Raw genomic sequence first — 22,393 nt, forward strand, 5'->3', positions numbered from 1 at the left:
CGATCTGGCTCGTCCTGGCGATCTGGCGTACTGCCGCTCGAGCTCTGCCAACCTTACCCAGGCATCGTGTTCGAGGGGCCCGGCGACTAGTTCGGCGAAATTTCGTTCGGCAAATCTTCCACGTTACCCTCGCGGCTGAATCCGAATTCCTCCGCGAAGGACTCCAGCTCCTCTCGGCGGCGTTTGTGTATCCAGCCGGTACTCACCCCTGGGTTGGCGACGAATTCTCCAGGGTAATACCCTGTTCCTCTGCATGTGATTCCATCGCTTCGATTGTTACTCGAGTTGGCTGTTTCGCTGGGCTTGCGCTTTCCCTTCACTAGGGCACTGTGTAGAGCTTCGCGGCTGACGCTTCGAATTTCTTCTCGGGGCGGCACTGTTCCCGTTTCTTTGTCGCTGTGTCGCGCTTTCGTCTGCTCGTTGCGCAACTCTTGCCGTTGGTATTGTGCGAGGTCGGGGTTTTCTTTGAGTCGTTTTCTTTTGTTCTTCTCTAGTGGCCGTGGGGTTTTATTCCACAAGCCCTCGCTAACGTTCCCTTGGGTCCCTGCTCGGGCGCCACTTGTGATGTACCTATTTCAGGCTGAGGTAAGCTCTTCGCCGTTTTTGGTGACCGTCGCAGACTTTCGCGGTGTCATCTTTCCGCAGTCGATGAACCCGGAAGACTGCACTTGGCCGATGGCTTGGCCTGGAGTGGGGGGAAAGCTCGTGTGACCTGATGTCTTTGGTCATCGTTCTAGAGTTGGCGCGTGTTGATCGTTAGTTGCTTGCGGAGGGGGCGCTGGTTGTGGGGTGCGGTCCGATGAGCCCATTATAGGTCGGTAGACGGATTGTATCGAAACCTTTTGGGTTCGTTACACCCTCCCCTTTCTTCCCCGACGAGAGTTACGAAGACTCCTGCGTCGGGTGCGCGGCGGTGGGTCCTGTACCTTTGTTCGAACCACCAACTGTCGAATAGGGTTCGACCCCGCGGCTCTAGTCGCCACCGTACCTCCTCGATTAGAGGCGTCGGCAGGATCCGGCTGGCGGTGTTCGTTGTCCATGCTGGCGGAGCCACCGTCCACCGGGCGGCGTACTCGGCAGCAGATGGCTCGTACGCCTCGGGCGTCGGGGTGCGTCGTGTTGACGTCTCCGCGTAGTCGTCAATTTCCATGGGTTCGTCGGTGTTGGGGTCCTCGTTAGGGGTAGTGGCCCCATGGCGGCTGGTGTCCTCGTCGAGACTGTCCTCTTCGTCGGTGTTGAGGGATCCGCGGAGATCGGGGGTCGCGTCGCGGGGCCTAGCGTAGTCGTTGAATCTATCGCCCATTTTGCTACTCTACCGTAAGGGCTCTCGAGGGTATTCAGCCACTTTAGTGCGAGATGATCGGTTATGACGTCGAATCGGTAGGCTTCGAGATAGCATCGCAGTTTTCGGATCGCGCAGATGACGGCGAGGCATTCCTTGTCAGTGGCCGAGTAGTTTTCTTCTGCCTTGTTGAGGCGTCGACTGACGTATGCGATGACCCGCTCTTTCCCTTCGATCTCTTGGGTGAGGACAGCGCCTACTCCAAGGTTGCTTGCGTCCGTCTGCAGGGAAAATTTGACGTTAAAGTCTGGGCAGGCAAGTACCGGTGCGGTGGTGAGCAGTGTTTTCAGCTCGTCGAAGGCGTCTTGTTGTTCTTGACCCCATGTCCATGCTTTCCCTTTCTTCAGCAGCAGTGACATTGGTTGGACTACGGTGGCAAAGTTTGGGACAAATCTGATGTACCACCCGGCCATGCCTACGCATTGTCGTAGCTCCTTCAGGTTGGTCGGCGGCCTCAGATCCTTTACGGCTGCGATTTTGTCGGGGTCCGTGTGGATACCTTTTTCGCTAATCACGTGGCCCAGGTATTTTATCCGGCGCTGGAAGAAGGCACACTTGTCCGTGTTGACCCGTAGGTTTGCCTTTCGCAGTCGTGCGAAAACTTCTTTTACGTTGTTCAGGTGTTCCTGGAAGCTTTTCCCGACGATGACGATGTCGTCGAGATATGCAAACGCGAATGGTCTGCGCCGATAACGGCGTCGAGGGTCCGTTGAAACGTGGCTCCCGCGGAGTGTTAACCGAAAGTCATTACTTTCCATTGGTATAATCCTCGGCCGGGTATCGTAAATGCCGTCTTCCCGGCTGTCGCGGGCCATTGATATCTGCCAATACCCGTTTTTCAGGTCGAGGGTCGTGATGAAGTGGGCATTTCGGAGTCGCTCTAGTATGTAGTTGATCCTGGGTAGCGGGTACGCGTCCGGGATGGAACGCTCGTTTAGCTGTCGATAATCTACACACATGCGCCATCTCCCGTCCTTTTTGCGGACCAGGACGATTGGCGCGCTGTGGGGGCTCCGGGATGGTTCGATTAGGTCCTCGGCTATCAGTTGGTCGACCTGTTCATCGATGATCCTGGATCCTGGCTGGATTTTTCGGGTAGTACCGTTTTTTTATGGGTCGGTTGTCCCTCATGACGATGGTGTGTTCCATCGGATGCCTGCGAGTGTTGGCAGTTCCTCGTCTAGGAATTTCCGTATTTTCGGCGCGATGTCGGGAGGCCATGGCCATGTCGGAGATTCGCTCCGAATTGTCCTCGGGTGGGTCGTCGATTCCTGGGTCGCAAGTGTGGTCGGGGTTCTCGGGGAGGATTGTTGTGTCGAATGCGCTTGGTGGTTCGACTTCGCGAGTGTATTCGCTTATGCTGGCGACGATGGCGGGTGCCTCGATCATGAGTAGGGGGCTCGTGTGTGTCCTGGTAGGTGCTTGCGCGACGTTGTACTCAGCGTGATGTATGAACGTGCGGGTCTCGATGGCGATCGTAGCGTTTGACCGACGGCTAGTTTGGGCGGAGAGGTTCACCGACATGGCTCCAGGCGTGGTACTGAGCCGCATGCCGGCGCCGTACGAGGTGTTGCCCGAGAGGCGTTCCATGATGTCGGGGACGATCGATGGTGCGTCGGCTCCAGGTGCGTCGGGGTTCCGATGGGTGCCTCGCGTGGCAGTGATCGCGTTTCGCGGTTCCTGCCTGAGAGAACGCGGGAGTAGCGGGTCGGTCGGTGTCGTAGGGGTCGTTTTCGCGTCGAGGGCGGTGTCGACGCGTTCGTGGGCCAGGGTGGCGGTCGGAGGTGGTACCTCGAGCGCCTGGCTGCTGCGTGGCGGCTGCCGTTGCTGGGGCCGGGTTGTCTTCTGGAGGGGCGTCCTGGGTTCTTTTCCCTTCGTTGGTGGAACCGCGTCGGTGCCCTCGGGAGACCGGCTCGCTTTTTTCGTGGCTTTGCTTAGTTTTGGTTTTCTCGGAGTGGGCCTGGGGCTAGTGTGCTTCGTCGTGGCCGTGGGTTCTGTGTTCCTTGTTCCTTGTGCTCTTGTCTCGTGTCGTGGCGGGGAATTCATTGGCGGCGGAGGTATCGAGTTCGTGGGTCCGGGGGCGTGTACTTGGCTGGCGGTGATAATCGGCGTGTTTGGGATGGGGCGTTGGGAGCCTTTGAGATGGAGGCGTGTGGCGCCACATTGTATTGTGGCTTCGATGGCGCACAGGAAATCCATCCCTATGATGGCTTGCTTTACCATATTGGGTAGTACCAAGAGTGGCATCTGTATCTCTTGTTCGTCTAGTTTGACGCGTGCTAGCAAGATCTGAGTTATCTCGCGGGCCGAGCCGTCTGCTAGGCGTATCGGGACGCATGCGGCTCGCAGGTCGTTGTCGCGGCCGAGTTTGCGGGCGAGGTCGGCGTTGATGAAGCTTCGGGACGCCCCGGTGTCGACCGTGGCCTCCGCGCGCCGTCCTCCGATGGTCACTCTCGCCATTATCCGGCCGTCGTGTACTTGTAGTTGGTTGTCTGAGGAAGCGTCGTGCCCGGCTGTTCCCGTGTCGGCTGGGGGCGCGAGTCGTTTCCCGACGGGTCCCGGCGGTAACAGCCCACGGTGCGCGTTCCGCGCATGCCGCATTCCCAACAGAAGAGGATCGATGGGTTGGGGCAGTCGCGAGAAACATGTCCAGCTTCTCCGCAGCGTCGACAGGCTGCGTGTGGGTTGGCGATGGGGTGGTGATCATTCTATGTGCCGTTTCCTGTGCTGGAGCGCCGGCCTGGTGCGGCTTCCTTGCAGGTTCCGAGGCGTTCCAGTGAGGCTTTCGGAATTGGGCCCGATTCGTCCCGCTTTCGTTTTGTTGTGCTGTCGGCCGCGTGTACCTGGGTGGTTGTCGAGGGGGGATGAGGGTCGCTGGTACGTTTCGTTCCTGGATACTCTCGAACTCTGTGGCCAACATTGTTAATTGCGTCAGACTTCTCAGTTCGTGCAGCTGGTACGCCGGGAGGGTGTTGTCATAGATCCGGCTAAGTTCCTTGGCTTCGTCGTGCCCGGCGTGGTGCATGAGCAACCGGAGCTCGATGACGAAGTCCTTGAACGGTTCGCCCACCGCTTGTTTGCGGTCCCTGATCTGGTCTTCCAATTGCTCGAAGTACCGGGGAGGCAGGAAAAAGGCTAGGAATTCCTGGCGGAAATCAGCCCAAGAGGCGCTCTGGAGTCGGCTGGTGCGGAACCAACGGTTGGCTCGGTCGGTGAGGAGCTCTGCCATGGCTCGCGGCACGTAGTTCATGTCTACCCCGTACGAGAGGGCACGCTCTTTCACTAGTTCGACGAACGACAGTGGGTCGTCCTGCCCGTCGAACTGGATTCCCCACTTTCGGATCCGTTCCGCCATCTGTGCGGCGTGACTGTAGTAATGACCGTCTGTGGGGCCATTTCCTCCCGCTGTCGGCAAGATCCTTCTCATGGGCGAAGGCCTTGGCTCCGGGGGCGGGGGCTTCGGTAGATCTTCGACGGTTATCGATGTCGGTTAGGTGCTGGCTTTGCCCTCCATGACTCCTGGAACTTGTAGGCTGAGTTTGGGGTCCGTCTTTCGCTTCTCTGTTAGTGCTGAGATGTCGGGCTGGGGCGATCTGGCTCGTCCTGGCGATCTGGCGTACTGCCGCTCGAGCTCTGCCAACCTGACCCAGGCATCGTGTTCGAGGGGCCCGGCGACTAGTTCGGCGAAATTTCGTTCGGCAAATCTTCCACGTTACCCTCGCGGCTGAATCCGAATTCCTCCGCGAAGGACTCCAGCTCCTCTCGGCGTCGTTTGTGTATCCAGCCGGTACTCACCGCTGGGTTGGCGACGAATTCTCCAGGGTAATACCCTGTTCCTCTGCATGTGATTCCATCGCTTCGATTGTTACTCGAGTTGGCTGTTTCGCTGGGCTTGCGCTTTCCCTTCACTAGGGCACTGTGTAGAGCTTCGCGGCTGACGCTTCGAATTTCTTCTCGGGGTGACGGCACTGTTCCCGTTTCTCTGTCGCTGTGTCGCGCTTTCGTCTGCTCGTTGCGCAACTCTTGCCGTTGGTATTGTGCGAGGTCGGGGTTTTCTTTGAGTCGTTTTCTTTTGTTCTTCTCTAGTGGCCGTGGGGTTTTATTCCACAAGCCCTCGCTAACGTTCCCTTGGGTCCCTGCTCGGGCGCCACTTGTGATGTACCTATTTCAGGCTGAGGTAAGCTCTTCGCCGTTTTGGTGACCGTCGCAGACTTTCGCGGTGTCATCTTTCCGCAGTCGATGAACCCGGAAGACTGCACTTGGCCGATGGCTTGGCCTGAAGTGGGGGGAAAGCTCGTGTGACCTGATGTCTTTGGTCATCGTTCTAGAGTTGGCGCGTGTTGATCGTTGGTTGCTTGCGGAGGGGGCGCTGGTTGTGGGGTGCGGTCCGATGCGCCCATTATAGGTCGGTGGACGGATTGTATCGAAACCTTTTGGGTTCGTTACACGTTGTTCTAAAAAATACTTTTAGTCATTTGTGATATTTATCTAATTGCATTCATTAACGATAACGTGTCCTTTATTGAGAAATGAGAAATGGCGGAACAGCTTTTGCCATTTTGTGTTAACGATAAGGATTTGCCTACGTTTGGTACAAAGAGATTAACTGATTTTGTAACACCTTATTCAGCTAAAATTATACGATCGCTTTAATATTTCAAAAGGCTTTTTTAACTAAAGATCCTTTAACATGGCATACAAATGAAGATCAATAAATCAAAATGCTTAAACAATTTCAAAAGTGGGTAATAATATAGCCGAGCGAGCTGTTTAACTTATAAAAGACAATAATAAAATACTGACAAAAAAAAAAGATGATTTTCAGTCTGAAACTTTCAGAAGATACTGAATGTCGCAAAGGAATAATCGAGTCAATATCCATTAAATAATAAAATGCTTCATCGAAAACTCGGAAACGCTTCCTTCCGGACGAAACACACATACATTTTCACCAAAAATCTTATATGCCGCTATATTCATTTTGAGTATCGGGTATAAAATAAGCAAATGTTTTTACGTTGAATAACTTGGAAAATAAATACTTCATATGTTATCACACATGCTGATAGAAATATCAATAATTTTTTACACCAACCTCAAAAGGCACTTCTGTCTTTGTATTGTAACGTCAGTTCATATTTTGGCTTATATCTTTAGTACCGTATGTTCGATTATTGTAATACAGTTGAGTAGAATACATATTTTTTTTGTTTTTTGTTACATTTGGTCGAACAAATGTAACTGCACCACATATTAAGTCTTTCGATAATAGCCAAAATCCATAGATCCTATTATTGTTTGGCATTTACACTGCCACTGTACCTTATTGTCATCTACATTTATAATATGCAGCCGCATATGCATATGTACATAGTTTATCTGCCGTTCGCTGGCGCCTCCATCTCGCGCTTCTCTTTCTTTCTTTCGCTGTTACCCGCTATTGCTCTCTCGAGTATTAGGGCACGTGCGAATCGGCCCGTCTGCCCTTCACTTGAGTGCAGTACTCATCGTCTTGGAGCTCAGTAGCTCAACAAAGTCCATTTACTATTATTATGGAATAATCTATAAATAGATCGTGGAATATGCTGGCGTACTCGTCGTTCTCTTTCGTAGTGATCAGACGCGCTTTTAATTTGAATAAACAGCCGGTGTTTTCTTAAATAAACTTTAATTAACTTCCTAACCAGCCTAAAATCTGGAATTATATTCTACTCCGCGAGTGCATGCCTTTTGTTTTTTGTTAAAACATTATTAAACTACATATTTATTTTTCGGCGTTAGCTTGTCGTGTTTGTGTTGTTGCAGTGAGTACGCACTATATTGCATTACAGCCAGCTCTCGTCTTGTAGCTTTTGTTGTATTATCACTCTCTCCCTCTCTCTCTCCCACTTACCACCCTCTCCAAGTGTGCAGCAGTTGATCTCGTTTGCCACTCCAAGGGCAACGGCAGCTGCTGGCGATGCAGATTTGTAGCCGAATTCATCACCTCGGAGAACGTGCAGCCAAGTACGTCTGCAGCGTCCGTGTCCGTGGTGTCCGCAAGCTCGCTTCGGTTGGGCGGGAGGAGGGCTGCGTTTTACCTGGTGTCACACGGGCCACTTGACGGTGCAGTCATTGCATGTCAACGTCCAAATATTGTACGCCCGCGTACATATGTATGTACTTATTAAATGTCAGCATGCCTAAAAATAACCAGAATTCTCTACATTATTCTAGGATTCTAAGTAATGTGCATGTTGGTGTGTCGACAGTTGGAAACCTACAATTTTAATTGGCGAAATTTCTGGCAGGGTCATGCAATGTTTGGAGATAGTGATAAAGATAAGGAGAGAGAAGCAGACAGTTTGTGTCAAATAGATTGCAAATTACTCAAAATAAACACAATTTAGAATACATTGGCACACATTTGATCCGCCGCTCAAACCTTCCTTTGCAGTCTCTGCAGAGTTGTCTTTAGACATGCCAACCTAAATCAAACCAAAGACAGAGCTAACGACTCACTGACGAACTCACTCCATCACCCTCATTACCCTCATCGTATGTGTGTGTGTGTGTGTGTTTGTGCTGTCAGAGCTCGTAAGTCAATCACCATCATGGCGTACACTTTACCCCTTTCATTCGCCATCAGTCCCACCTTCCACAGATTGTTAGCTGCCGGCATTTGCGCTTTTATGTCTGGGAGCAGCCGGAGCCCGGGACCAGAGCCAGTTCCATTTATGACGAGCGCACGTGCAGTTTTGCCGGAAATCCCTCTCTGGCGAAGGGCAGAGCTCCAGCTCCAGCTCCAGCTCCAGCTCCAGCTCCAGCTACCAAACCGTTAGACGTAGCATAGGCCAAGGCGCCGTTGCTATGAGTCGCATGCAAGCGTGAGTCCTATCCTACATATGCAAATTGCCCCGTTTCGCGTGCACCCGGGTGCTAATGAGTTCGAACCTGTTCCGAGTGTTGGTAACCCTACCCCCTGTCCACCGTCGCCCGCATATTAGCGGAATGGAACGCGGTAAAAATTGCCTAATTTGTTTATCTGCTGTTTAATTTCTGTTGTGCACCATTAGTGGTTGCGAATGGGGCACATCCGACCAGCCGCAATCGCAATCGAATAAAAACGCCCTCCTGTTCCAGTTCCTTCAAACGTTTGGCGTGTGTCGGGAAAAGTCTTTTTTGTGTTTGGCAATTAGTAACCTGGTAACTGCTTCGAGAGCCGCTCGGGAGGTTAGAGATTCGGGTTGGTGCGTTCAGTATAACACATTTTATGGCTACTTTTGCATTAAAGATGCGGCTTGAGAAACTCAATCAATCATCGAAAGGAAATGTACCCTATAAATCTTCAATTTACGCTTTAAAGCCTGTGTCGTAGCCTGTGTTAAAGAACTTATTGCGATTGCCGTGTATGAAAATGGTTGCTTCCTTAAACGTCTTATTTCTGCTGTCACAAGTTATAAAAGTATGATAAGGAGGAATCATCTCGGACGATAAGGAGGAATGACTACAGATGGGATTAATTTACCTTTTGTGTTCATATCAAATGGCTAATCTAGCCTTTAAAAACAAATACCCTTAAAAGTAATAAAAATATTTTGTTGTATTCTATATTTTTAATAATTTTGTTTTTATGTTTTGAATAATACAAAAAATGAATTAGTAAGTATCAATATATAAAATATTTTTTAGAAACATATTCTGGTGCTTAGGGTTGTATCTTAGGATCCGAAAACAGCCTCCAAATCTCCAAATTCTAAAAAATTTTGAACGTTTTGAGGAAACCTCTGAACCAAAATAACGTGCAGTAGAACATTAAACTCAAGAGGAAACACCCGGACAAAAATTCAAAATACCAAAAAATCTAGAAATGAATTTGTGAGACAAGTCAAATTCAAATCATGTAATAATTAATTTTCATAATTTAAAAAACAAATGATTTGTTATCCTTTTAAAAATAAATCTGCAGTCGTTAAGGGTTTCTTGTCTATCGATGAAAGATGTCCCAGGATGATGCTTGAATAAAAATAATAATTTTATAGGGCTTTTGTTTGTTATTCTTTTTCACATGACTTTATATGCAAACAACACTTTTTATTTTGCTGTACGTACCGTAGAGCGAACAACTTTAGCGGATTCGTTTATTTAATTGTAAAAACTAGGCATTTTTTGCACCGAGTGCAAATTTAAACCAAATTCTGATGTTGCGCAAGCGAAAACCTTATAGTGACATTGAATGCGTGCATCTCTATATTAAATCGATATCAAAACTGAACAAAAGGTAGTGACAAGGTGAATGATAATAGATTCAAAAAATGCTTCGAAAAATTAATTAATATGAGATAGATTGGTCGTTTCACATACTACATATGTAACACCAAGAGAAACTGGGGTTATACTCTAAGGAACATCAGCAAAGGTACGATTTAATAGGCTTTAGAAGAAACAAATGAAATAGTTTATTTTGACTACAACTATTGCTATAAGAGTGGCCTCCACTGTTTGAGATGGCGGGGACACAACTCACATACATATGCACATGGCCTATTCCAATTCCTTACGGCCGTTTGCTCAATTTTGTATTGTTCCCCGGCCACTTGGCCCGACCATTTGGGAACAATGAGGAGTCGTCAACAGGGCACGTGACTTGACAGTTATTTCATTTTAATAACTTCATATATATGTACACATGTAGATATGAATCTGTGTACGGACTTACATACAGAGATAACCAGGGGGAACGTTGTAAGTTGCTGCGGACACCGCAACTCTACATGCAAATTGATTTGTTCCTTTTGGCTATAAAAATTATCTGATCTGATCCAGATTCAACAATCTGATAGATATGGTCGTTATCTATGATTCTGCGTTTTTAGTTTTCTCGAATCTGCAATAATGTGGATGCAACAGATTTTCGTCCTTTGTGGGAGCGGAAGGGGGTGGGGCGAAATTTTGAGATATACGTTTTATAGTGAGATCTAACAAGAGTGCGGATACCAAATTTGGTTACTCTAGCGTTAATAGTCTCAGAGATTTGTGGATGCCCCAGATTTGTCGAAATTTTGACACAAAACGGTCAAGGGCCGATACCACAGGAGTGTGGATACCAAATTTGGTTGCTCTGGCTCTTATAGGTTCTGAGATCCTTGAACTCATATTTTGCAATTGGCAAAAAAGACCATAAAACCTGTGTGTTAGAGAGAGACAGAGCGAGAAAGAATGAAATTGTTTTCTTGATTTTGGCTATAATAATTACACGATCTGGTTCAGATTTTGCACTCTGGAAGAAATAGTCAGCCTCTACGATTCTGCATTTTCTCGTATCTTTGAATTTGTGGATGCCACAGATTTTCGCCATTTGTGGGGGCGGAAGTGGGCGGGGCAAAGTTTTGAAATATACTTGTAGCAGTGACATATCACAGAAGTCCGGATATAAAACGTCGTTGCTCTAGCTCTTATAGTCTTTGAGCAATAGGCGCTGATAGGGACCGACAGACGGACGGACGGACGGATGGACAGACGGACAGACAGACAGACAGACAGGGCTCAATCGACTCGGCTATTGATGCTGATCAAGAATTTATATACTATGTGGGGTCGGAAACGATTCCTTCTGGACGTTACACACATCCATTTTCACCACAAATCTAATATACCCCAATACTCATTTTGAGTATCGGGTATAAAAATGTATATATGGATCAAAGTTAGGGGGCCAGAGCGAAGTTTGCATACGCTGCAATCGAACAAAACTTTCGCGATAAAAAGCAATCAAAGTGTTTAAAAGTTATTGGCTAGAGCGGGGCGGAGACAGGGTCGAGACATGGCCAAGAAGACCTCACAGGTGTCGCAAGGCAAACGATCAAAAGTCATCAACTTCAAAGAGGAATCGCGTGCCTTAGTGGCTCGAAGTAATTTCCCCCACGAAAGCACAGCACCCACATCCATATGGCAACACTTTGCCGCTGACTACGCTCCCTCTCGGCCCGTGCTCCTTGACTGTACCCCGCCGAGTTGCTGGTGGCAAACGTTTGTGCGTACGTAAATCTGTAAATCACAGTCTAATCGAAATATCCATCTTCGTACGTGCTTCTTTTTCTATACAAATTATTTGCTCGGGGAAGTCTTTATGACTTTGTTACCGAGATATTGTTTGCGAAGATATTTCAACCAATCTGTAAAAATAGCTACTCTAAAATTGATCACTCCTTACAGTGATCACTGTTGGCGATTATGGTGGCACAGTCGTGTCACGCTGCCATCACCAAGCCTTCCGCCTTGCGTGCCGCCTATCATAAATCCAAATCAGAGCGCTCCAATTGTAACCCACCGGTGATGGCGGTGGAGACGTGGGTGTCATCGCCACCAGCAACTCGGTGGGGTACAGTCAAGGAGCACGGGCCGAGAGGGAGCGTAGTCAGCGGCATATGGCATATGGATGTGGGTGCTGTGCTTTCGTGGGGGAAATTACTTCGAGCCACTAAGGCACGCGATTCCTCTTTGAAGTTGATGACTTTTGATCGTCTGCCTTGCGACACCTGTGAGGTCTTCTTGGCCATGTCTCGACCCTGTCTCCGCCCCGCTCTAGCCAATAACATTCAAACACTTTGATTGCTTTTTATCGCGAAAGTTTTGTTCGATTGCAGCGTATGCAAACTTCGCTCTGGCCCCCTAACTTTGATCCATATATACATTTTTATACCCGATACTCAAAATGAGTATTGGGGTATATTAGATTTGTGGTGAAAATGGATGTGTGTAACGTCCAGAAGGAATCGTTTCCGACCCCATATAGTATATATATTCTTGATCAGCATCAATAGCCGAGTCGATTGAGCCCTGTCTGTCTGTCTGTCTGTCCGTCTGTCCATCCGTCCGTCCGTCCGTCTGTCGGTCCCTATCAGCGCCTATTGCTTAAAGACTATAAGAGCTAGAGCAACGACGTTTTATATCCGGACTTCTGTGATATGTCACTGCTACAAGTATATTTAAAAACTTTGCCCCGCCCACTTCCGCCCCCACAAATGGCGAAAATCTGTGGCATCCACAATTTTGACGATACGAGAAAACGCAGAATCGTAGAGGATGACTATTTCTTCCAGAGTGCAAAATCTGAACCAGATCGTGTAATTATTATAGCCAAAATCAAGAAAACAATTTCATTCTTTCTCGCTCTGTCTCTCTCTAACACACAGGTTTTATGGTCTTTTTTGCCAATTGCAAAATATGAGTTCAAGGATCTCAGAACCTATAAGAGCCAGAGCAACCAAATTTGGTATCCACACTCCTGTGGTATCGGACCTTGACCGTTTTGTGTCAAAATTTCGACACACCTCTTCCGCCCCCGCAAAGGACGAACATCTGGGGCATCCACAAATCTCTGAGACTATGAACGCTAGAGTAACCAAATTTGGTATCCGCACTCTTGTTAGATCTCACTATAAAACATATATCTCAAAATTTCGCCCCACCCCCTTCCGCCACCACAAAGGACGAAAATCTGTTGCATCCACAATATTGCAGATTCGAGAAAACTAAAAACGCAGAATCATAGATAACGACCATATCTATCAGATTGTTGAATCTGGATCAGATCAGATAATTTTTATAGCCAAAACGAACAAATCAATTTGCAGTGGCTACGCAGCGCCCGACGTCACGCTCAGACTGATTTTCTGTCTCTCTCGCACGCACTCTTTGTCGTGTCGTTTAATATTAGCGGCGTATGCCGGAGGAGAGCCATACTGACTAAGTATCGGGTATAAATGTAGAGGGTGTAATAGTTTTGGTAAGCAACTGTTAAGACTCCAGAATTGTTGCTGGAAAGCTCATGTTAGTTGATAGCTTTCAACGGCACTATAAGCTTTTCATGTGAAAGCTTTGACGTAACATTATACAAGTGAGTGCTTTAACTGTAACAGTAGTTCCTTAAAGCTGTATAAAGCACCATCCTAATGTTATGCTAACATAAAGCTTCAAGAGACGGTTACTTTTTGCAAAGGACCTTCAACGGTACTTTAAACTTTCAGTATAGAGTACTTCCAAGTCGAATGATCCCAACCAAAAATAGTAAAAACCTCACTTTTTATACCCGATACTCAAAATGAGTATTGGGGTATATTAGATTTGTGGTAAAAGTGGATGTGTGTAACGTCCAGAAGGAATCGTTTCCGACCCCATAAAGTATATATATTCTTGATCAGCATCAATAGCCGAGTCGATTGAGCCCTGTCTGTCTGTCCGTCTGTCCGTCCGTCCGTCCGTCCGTCTGTCCGTCCGTCCGTCCGTCCGTCCGTCCGTCCGTCCGTCCGTCCGTCCGTCCGTCCGTCCCCTTCAGCGCCTAGTGCTCAAAGACTATAAGAGCTAGAGCAACGATGTTTTGGATCCAGACATCTGTGATATCTGTAATATGTCACTGCTACAAAAATATTTCAAAACTTTGCCCCGCCCACTTCCGCCCCCACAAAGGACGAAAATCTGTGGCATCCACATTTTTAAAGATACGATAAAACCAAAAATGCAGAATCGTAGAGGATGACTATATGTTGTATATATGGATGACTATAGAGTGTAAAATCTCAACCAGATCGTATAATTATTATAGCCAGAATCAAGAAAACAATTTCATTCTTTCTCGCTCTGTCTCTCTCTAACACACAGGTTTCATGGTCGGCTTTGCCAATTGCAAAATATGAGTTCAAGGATCTCAGAACCTATAAGAGCCAGAGCAACCAAATTAGGTATCCACACTCCTGTGATATCTGACCTTGACCGTTTCGTGTCCAAATTTCGCCACACCCCCTTCCGCCCCCGCAAAAGGACGAAAATCTGGGGCATCCACAAATCTCAGAGAATATTAAGGCTAGAGTAACCAAATTTGGTATCCGCACTTCTGTTAGATCTCACTATAAAACGTATATCTCAGAATTTCGCCCCACCCCCTTCCGCCCCCACAAAGAACGAAAATCTGTTGCATCCACAATATTGCAGATTCGAGAAAACTAAAAACGCAGAATCATAGATAACGACCATATCTATCAGATTGCTGAATCTGGATCAGATCGGATCATTTTTGTAGCCAAAAGCAAGAAATCAATTTGCAGTGGCCACGCAGCGCCCGACGTCACGCTCAGACTGATTTTCTGTCTCTCTCGGACGCACTCTTTGTCGTGTGGTTCAATATTAGCGGCGTCTGCCGCAGGAGAGCCATACTGACTTAGTATCGGGTATAACTGTAGAGTTGCGGTGTACGCAGCAACTCACAACGTTCCCCTCGTTCATTATCATGTCGACAATCATTTTATTTTCTAATCAGCCACTTCGTGATTTGAATGATTATTGAAACAATTATTGGGGCAATTGAAATATATCAATGGCTGGCAGAAGGCGTCAGTTGGCAAGCGCCATTAATAGGCACCATTAAACTGCCCCCAGGAAAGCAAATAACAGAAGTTTGGCTTCAGGGGAAGGAAAACACACAGAAACGAGGGGGAACGTTGTGAGTTGCTGCGGACACCGCAACTCTACATTTATACCCAATACTTAGTCAGTATGGCTCTCCTCCGGCAGACGCCGCTAATATTGAACGACACGACAGAGTGCGTGCGAGAGAGACAGAAAATCAGTCTGAGCGTGACGTCGGGCGCTGCGTAGCCAGTGCAAATTGATTTGTTCCTTTTGGCTATTCAAATTATCTGATCTGATCCAGATTCAGCAACCGTGTAGATATGGTCCTTATCTATGATTCTGCGTTTTTAGTTTTCTCGAACCTGCAATATTGTGGATGCAACAGATTTTCGTCCTTTGTGGGGGCGGAAGGGGGTGGGGCGAAATTTTGAGAAATACGTTTTATAGTGAAATCTAACAAGAGTGCGGATACCAAATTTGGTTACTCTAGCGTTCATAGTCTCAGAGATTTGTGGATGCCCCAGATGTTCGTCCTTTGCGGGGGCGGAAGAGGTGTGTCGAAATTTTGACACAAAACGGTCAAGGTCCGATACCACAGGAGTGTGGATACCAAATTTGGTTGCTCTGGCTCTTATAGGTTCTGAGATCCTTGAACTCATATTTTGCAATTGGCAAAAAAGACCATAAAACCTGTGTGTTAGAGAGAGACAGAGCGAGAAAAAATGAAATTGTTTTCTTGATTCTGGCTATAATATTTATGCGATCTGATTCAGATTTTGCACTCTAGAAGATATAGTTATCTTCTACGATTCTGCGTTTTTAGTTTTCTCGTATCGTCAAAATTGTGGATTCCACAGATTTTCGCCCTTTGTGGGGGCGGAAGTGGGCGGGGCAAAGTTTTGAAATATTCTTGTAGCAGTGACATATCACAGAAGTCTGGATCCAAAACACCGTTGCTCTAGCTCTTATAGTCTTTGAGCACTAGGCGCTGAAGGGGACGGACAGACGAACAGACGGACGGACAGACGGACGGACGGACAGACGGACAAGAATATATATACTTTATGGGGTCAGAAACGATTCCTTCTGGACGTTACACACATCCACTTTTTTCACAAATCTAATATACCCCAATACTCATTTTGAGTATCGTATAAAAAGTAGAACACCCCTAACATCGAATTTTTAAGGGATAGGCCCCGGCGAGATTCGAGCTCACGATCTCCTGTTTACTAGACAGGCGCTTTAACCAACTAAGCCACGGCGCCCTCGAAAGCTGCTCGGCCAGAAGAGTGCACAGAAGTTGCCCTGCCGAAAGCGACCGTGCTGAGTCAGAGAAGAAAATTCATAACTGTAAATACAGAATACCCTGTATGTGCGAGAGAGTCAGCATACACTTATCTTTCGAAGAGGCAAAAAGTTCTATTGTGGCAGAGAACTAGTTGTGTAATCTATGCCATATTTATCTACAACTTGTGCCGTATCGTTTGCCGAGACGACAAAGTATTTATAAGTAGACGACGACGTATCTGTTTGCTATTTAAATACTCGCTCGCTCGTTCGCTCACTAGTTGCCCTCTTTGTGCAGCTGGGAGGCATGTTTGCCTATTTGAGGCAGGCACTGGGATTGGGAATGGGAATGGGCTGGGTCTGGGTCGGGCTCTATGAAGAACTGAAGAAAAATGCAAATGTTGTCGCTTTGGCCAAATGGAAATTATTTGTACTTTTGCGGTTGATTCACACACACACACACACTCACGGAGAGAGAGAGAGAGAGAGAGAGAGAGAGAGAAGAGTAGAGCAAAGTTGGGCACTTGAAATGTATCTTTGAAATTGCTAGAAAACAGCCCAAGGCAGAAGGCTTCTTTCTCTACTGCTGCTACGTCTGTTGATTCCTTCTTTTGGTTGGACAGCGGCTTTTTAGCAAGTTGGGGAAGCGTTTTTGGTTTTCAATGGAGCAGGAAAGGCACGAACCGCCAAGCAATTGCTGGAACGCCGTTAGAACTGAATGCCATTTCATCAGGAGAACGGCCATGGGTCATTCGCCTGCCTGGGAATTGTGTGGCAGCAAAATGGGGAAAAATGGCCGATCAATCGGACGGCCCTTTCGGGGGCAGAGCAAACGTGTTACTTGGATCTGTATCTGAGCTTTGGATGGCCCCAATAAATCACACGATTCTCTACGCACAACTTGCTGAGCCCTGTTAGGCACATTACAGAACTGAACGGCATGCGGATGATGGCTCGGCTCTATTCCCCCCTCCCAGCAACAGTTTAGCTGGACGTGGACACGACTAACTTCCGAACGTTTACAAAACTAATTGCCCGAACTTAGTTGCTCATCAAATTGCCGCATCATTTTACGCAGATTTTTATCGAACTAACCCCTGTTCAGACCCAGTCTCAGTCTCAGTCCCAGACCCATTACACCAGACACAGTACAAGCTCTAGACCCGGCCCCGGGCCGCGTACTCTCTATGACTACCACTAGGGCCAGCCAGCGAATGAGCCAAAAAGTATCTAATGTGTTTCCTGTGTTTTAGCCATGTAACAGCCCGTTGATTGTCTGTGCCTGCCCCTGTGTCGGTGTCCGTAGCCGTGTATCTGCGTACCACCCTATTCCAAGGGGAGTATCGTCATCTGATGGAAAGGAAACCTCGGTTGCATATACTCGTTGCTCTCTTCTGTGGCATAGAGTATACGCTGTTCGTTTTGTCGTTAACCATTCCCCAGGGCCTCTCGCCGCTTGTTAGAGCATTGTAATTTGGCATTGGCATTGGTATTGGGAAGCTAGAGCCGCTTTTCAGCACATGACTCCAATAATTCGTATTCGCTCTTCTGTCCCCTTGCCAACGCACTCCCGCTCTCCTCCTCGCGTTATCTTGCATCTTACTCAATGCGAGACCCATGTCGATCCCTAGTCCAGGACCTCCTGCTTCACCGCACCCTCTCACCCCCTCGTCAAATGCGCAGCAATTGAGTTTTTACGCATTTCGACAACCTCCAAAAAGGATATGGGATGCTGGAGTCATGAGCTGGAGCTGGAACTGGAGCTGGGGCTCGGGCTAGAGAAGGACGATGAGGAGTGGAGCCAGAGCACGATAAGGATTTCAGCCATTCCTGCCGGCGCTAAGCTTCGGGCTGTCAGCTTAGCTTCCTCGCTATGTCTTTTTCTGTGGTGGGGATTTGCTTCGTTTTTTTTCGAATGGGAGGTAAAGGAAAAACAAATCTGCTTTTGTTTTATCTGATGCCGCTTCCTATTTAGCCGCTGGCCATCTTATTCTGGTGGGAATGCGTGCACATTTGGGTGGCGTCGAAAGTCGGATTAGGAAGCCTCGAGTGTCCATGATATCCCCACTTTAAGGCCATTTTCGAAGAGTTGAAATTTTGTAATTATAGTACGAGTATTATGGGGAAACAGACACGGGAATGGGCCTCAAAAGAGCCATTAACGCCGCAAACGTCTATAACCCTAATTGGGCGACAGTTCCAAAGCAATTACAAACAGACCCTACCCCTACAGCCCTCCGCCAGCACGGCGGAAAGTCCCTCAATAAAGTCGGAGAATAAAAATCAACATTAATTGCCAAAAGTTTAGAGTTCAGGGAGAGGGCGGAGAGCACTCCAGGAGCACTCAAAGCTCACTCGAATCGCGAAACTCAGAGCGGAGTGAGTTGGGTGGGGAGGACGGTGCGACGGAGGTAATTGACTTTTGGATGGCAGTCCATGTGCTGGTCCTGGAAAGATGCAAGCGAGATTACATAGCTGGCCGCAAGATCAGAAGCAGTCAGTCAGAAAACTCACCTGAGGCTGAACTGGCGGTTGAAGAAATGGAAGTAGCAGAGCATGCTGTCGAAAAGATTGTACAGGAAGAGGCGGGTTTGTATTATCTCCATCCGCACCTGCTGGAAAGTTTGGTGGTGGCAGTGCATCGGGACCATCTGCACCCGCCTGCCGTCGATGTGCTGGATGAGCTCCCGCATCCGCCGCTGGTACACATTGCTGTCCACCTTGCAGGCCTTGTGCTGCTCCCAGCGCTCGATGCACAACCCGAAGTGGTGGATGGCCTGCAACTTGAACTCCTCGAAGGTGTCCAGCTCCCGGCGCATCCGCTGGATGCAGGTGGCGACCAAGCAGCGCCACCCATCCATCTCCTTCAGCTCCTTGCGGCTACTGTTGAGGTGTCCGGCCATCGACTGGAGCTGACACCTTAGCACACAGTTCTGGCGCCGCAGGGCTACCAGCTGACGGCTCTGTGCTGTAAAAAACGACTCGTCCGTGTCCTCCATCGCTGCCTGCGCATGGCACTGGTCCTTGGGGCTGGTCACCAACTTGCTGCGCAGCAACAATAGACGCTGTTTCAGGGCCTCCATCTCGTCGTAGAGGGCGTCCAGGTCAAGCTGTTCCTCCTCCTCGCCGCCAGTGCACGCGGGCTCGGGTCCGCTGGTCAAAATCTCGCTCTCCTCCTGCTGCAGTCCCGGGGCCCTGCACTCTCCGTAGTTCCACATGCTGACTTGGGATTTATTCGAACTATTTTAGAGTGATTTGAGGGTGTGTGTGTGTGTGTCTGCTGGGGGTCTAATCAAAATGAAATTCAAATGAAAGTGGTTGACAACAACTGCACGGATCGTTAAATCAAAGTTAAACTGATTTTCCCTTTCAACGAGTGTCGGGCCCGTATGTCTCCCCAGTTGGCGCCTAATTTAATTGAGTTAGGAAAATCCTGGGTCTGCCGCGTTTCGGTTTCAATTAGATGAACAACTTTTCAGCGGATGCCCCTGCCCCTCCCCTAGACTGACGTTGATATGGCATTTTAACCCCTAATTTATTAATGACTGCCGGCATTCGTCAGAGCAAAAAGTTCATATTTCAAAAATTCTGCGAAGAAGGGTCGGAATTTATTGGGCGGCATTTGATTAATGACACTTGTGTCGGGTCTGTGGGGAGCTTGGGGGATGAAGACAGCCCCATTTTATTTCCTCTCCGCTTTCCACAGGGATAGATTATTTTGCCAAGTTTCACTTTTCGTCGAGTCCTGTCACGTGCAAGTTGGAGCAGCCTGGCAGAACTAGGACGGATGCCAAGCCAGAGCTTATCCATAAGGTTAGAGTGCTTGCCCGTCTCCAAAGACCATCCCTGGGATATTTCTGCATACCGTTGCGCATTGTGACATGGCAGATGAATTTGTCGGAACATGTGTTCAGCTCCTGCTGCAGCTGTTCAGCAAGAGGTCCTACCGCCGTGCCATCCATTCCATTGGGGTGCTGAAACTGATACAGATAAATTTAATTTCGTAGCCCTGCTTACAAGTCTGCCAGGATGGCGATGGCAGGAGCAGGAGCCGCTTGAACTTGCATGCCAGCACGAATTTTGATTTCTATTCCTGTTCCCTGTTTCCTGATCCCTCTCCCCATTCGTCCCATATTAGTTGTGGCCGCCTGACGTGCGGGCATCCGTCCTGTCAGAGGTTATTGGCATTATAAAGCATTATATCATTCCAAAAATGGTTTTATTTGTGGTCTTAATGGGGGTTTTAGTTTCTGGAAAGTCCGAAATAAAATTCTGATTCGAAATGGTGTTTTCGTTTACCAATTTTGTTGGGAAAAAGGTAATCATTTCCGATAAATGTATACGAGTTTTGAGTGTGTGGAAATTTCCACTTCCTGAATATTAATACTACAGGTAAAGTAGTAATTTGTAATTTGGAATGTAAAATGGAATGGAAAAAAGGATGTCAATTCCTATTCTTTCTCCGCTTCTGTAGCGTTTCCCATTCAATCTATTCCATTCGCAGTGGAGACTTTACTATGCATGCGAGTTTGTCATTTCCATGAATCAAACGATGCCAATTCCCAATAACTTTCCATCGGCGGCATAAATCTGAATATTTTCGGTACCCCACAACCAGTGCAGGGAACCAACCTAATCCCTAATCCTTATATGGCCAACAATCTCTCTGCCATCTCCCATCTCATGTGTGTATGGTCGGGCGACGGCGTCCTACTCAAATTTCATATGATGTTTTTTATACAATGCATAATTTGGGGAGAATTTTTGTGGAAAACAATAAAATTGAATCGTTTTCGCATTCAGCATTCAAAGGCGGCAGGCAGGCAGCACTGACTCTGGCTCTGACTGGCAGCTGCTGTTCGCATAATGAACTCATCTAGACTAGAATAATAAATTTACCAACGGAAGCAGAAAGAAATGGCCCTGGCAGAAGCAGCAGCAGCCATTTTAAGGCGTCCTCCTTATGCTTCATGCCCCATGCAGCAGCCCCTTGTTCCAGCCCCATCATCGTCATCCCCCGGCCACTGGAGCCTCGGTTCCTTCCTGGCAGTCGTGTGTGATTTTATTTCTGCTAGCAGCATCCCTCTCCAGGACAGGTCGTAAACCACAAGTGCCTCGACTCAACGCGACTCGACTTGGTTTGGTTTGGTTGGATTCGGCTTGGCTTCTGTGTGGCAGCGACTTTGTCACATTGGGGCTTCCGTTGCCTGGTGCATGGTGCCTCCTGCCTCCTGGCTCCTCGCTCGTGGCTCGTGCCTCGTCGAGTGTTTAACTCATGAACGCCCACTTTGATTTCAATTTGAATTGTGCGCACAGACGGCGACGCGAGCCACTTGTAAAGTTGCCATATGTGCCACCGATTTATGGACGTCGCAAGTGCCCAAATGTAACGGGGGTGTAAGAAACCTTTAAGGGATCTAGCAGGAAGCTTTAAACAGTGCCAGAAATATAGAGAAGTAATCAGGAAAAAGCGAATAAGCTTATCTGATAGTCTAACCATTAGTAGTGTTTGATGTGCCCCGCGCCAGCTCCTAGTCGATGAACTCTTTCCACAGATGCTATCAGCTCATCCAGAGCCCAGTGCTTGCCAGGACCTAGCACCAGATCGTCGAGAAGTTATATCAGACAACTGGGAACATATCCTGCATCCTGCAGCGACATGAAGCTGCCATTCGCCTATGCGCGATCGTTGCCCCTGTCTTTTGCCTCGTCTGAAGGTTGCTTTGAGGCGATTCGAAGACGGAAAGTGTTCTAGAAGGGGAAATGGAAATGGCAAACAACGAAATACTTTCACCTGCTGCTCCAGACGATTCAATTAAATGCAATTCGCACGCACACATGGGACTGCCTGGGGTTCGGGCGTTTGAAAAATAGATTTCTAAAACGTTTAAGCTGCTGCATGTGTCTTGAATTTTAAACTGCTGTACGGCACCCACACCCCCGCCCGCCCTCTACATAAACATATTAAAATTGCGCCAAGGTAGGATGCAAGCTAGACAGCCACCCCCAGGACTCGGGACCCAGGACGGACCCACCCTGATATGCTCCCGGAGCATATGTCTGGGCCGACAAATAGCACAAACGTCACCAAAGATTTTGTGACTCTTTATGCATTGTTGGCAGGCGATCAATTATCTTAAATGCCAGGCCATGGATACGGGGCCCCAGGCTGGAGCTGGGGAATGGAGTTGGGTGCTCCTTTGTGCGGTGCTAACGTCTTCTCTCTTATTTTTTTCCAACTCAAATATTTAAGTGAAGTATGGTAGGGAGGGAGGGCTTTTATACACTCGTTCTTCCAGAAAAGAAATCAAACTTATATTGAAGTTTTACTTCAATATACACATAGTTTCTCCCCTCCACATTTGCATCGCAGCT

The 22,393-nt window shown here is 48.0% G+C and overlaps 1 protein-coding gene and 1 non-coding gene across 2 annotated transcripts; both read right to left on the bottom strand.

Moving 5' to 3' along the window:
- Nucleotides 1-15,922: 15,922 nt before the first annotated feature.
- Trnat-agu lies at nt 15,923-15,996 on the bottom strand. Its single transcript has one exon. It is a non-coding gene; the product is annotated as a tRNA-Thr (tRNA).
- A 2,106-nt stretch (nt 15,997-18,102) lies between these two features.
- LOC108158222 lies at nt 18,103-19,334 on the bottom strand. The gene is made up of 2 exons (XM_017290453.2): nt 18,533-19,334; nt 18,103-18,465 (listed from the first exon to the last, which is right to left on the bottom strand). The coding sequence occupies exons 1-2, from the start codon at nt 19,234-19,236 to the stop codon at nt 18,363-18,365; spliced, it is 807 nt and encodes a 268-aa protein (XP_017145942.2). The 5' UTR covers nt 19,237-19,334; the 3' UTR covers nt 18,103-18,362.
- Nucleotides 19,335-22,393: the final 3,059 nt, after the last annotated feature.

The sequence above is a fragment of the Drosophila miranda genome (genome assembly GCF_003369915.1).
Source record: "Drosophila miranda strain MSH22 chromosome Y unlocalized genomic scaffold, D.miranda_PacBio2.1 Contig_Y1_pilon, whole genome shotgun sequence".
Classification (NCBI taxonomy): domain Eukaryota; kingdom Metazoa; phylum Arthropoda; class Insecta; order Diptera; family Drosophilidae; genus Drosophila; species Drosophila miranda.

Excerpts from the sequence above, each read along its gene's own strand:
- LOC108158222 (XM_017290453.2), bottom strand. The coding sequence starts at position 19,236 with ATGTGGAACTACGGAGAGTGCAGGGCCCCGGGACTGCAGCAGGAGGAG. Across the intron at positions 18,466-18,532 it reads AACCGCCAGTTCAGCCTCAG|GACCAGCACATGGACTGCCA; the intron begins GTGAGTTTTCTG and ends GCATCTTTCCAG.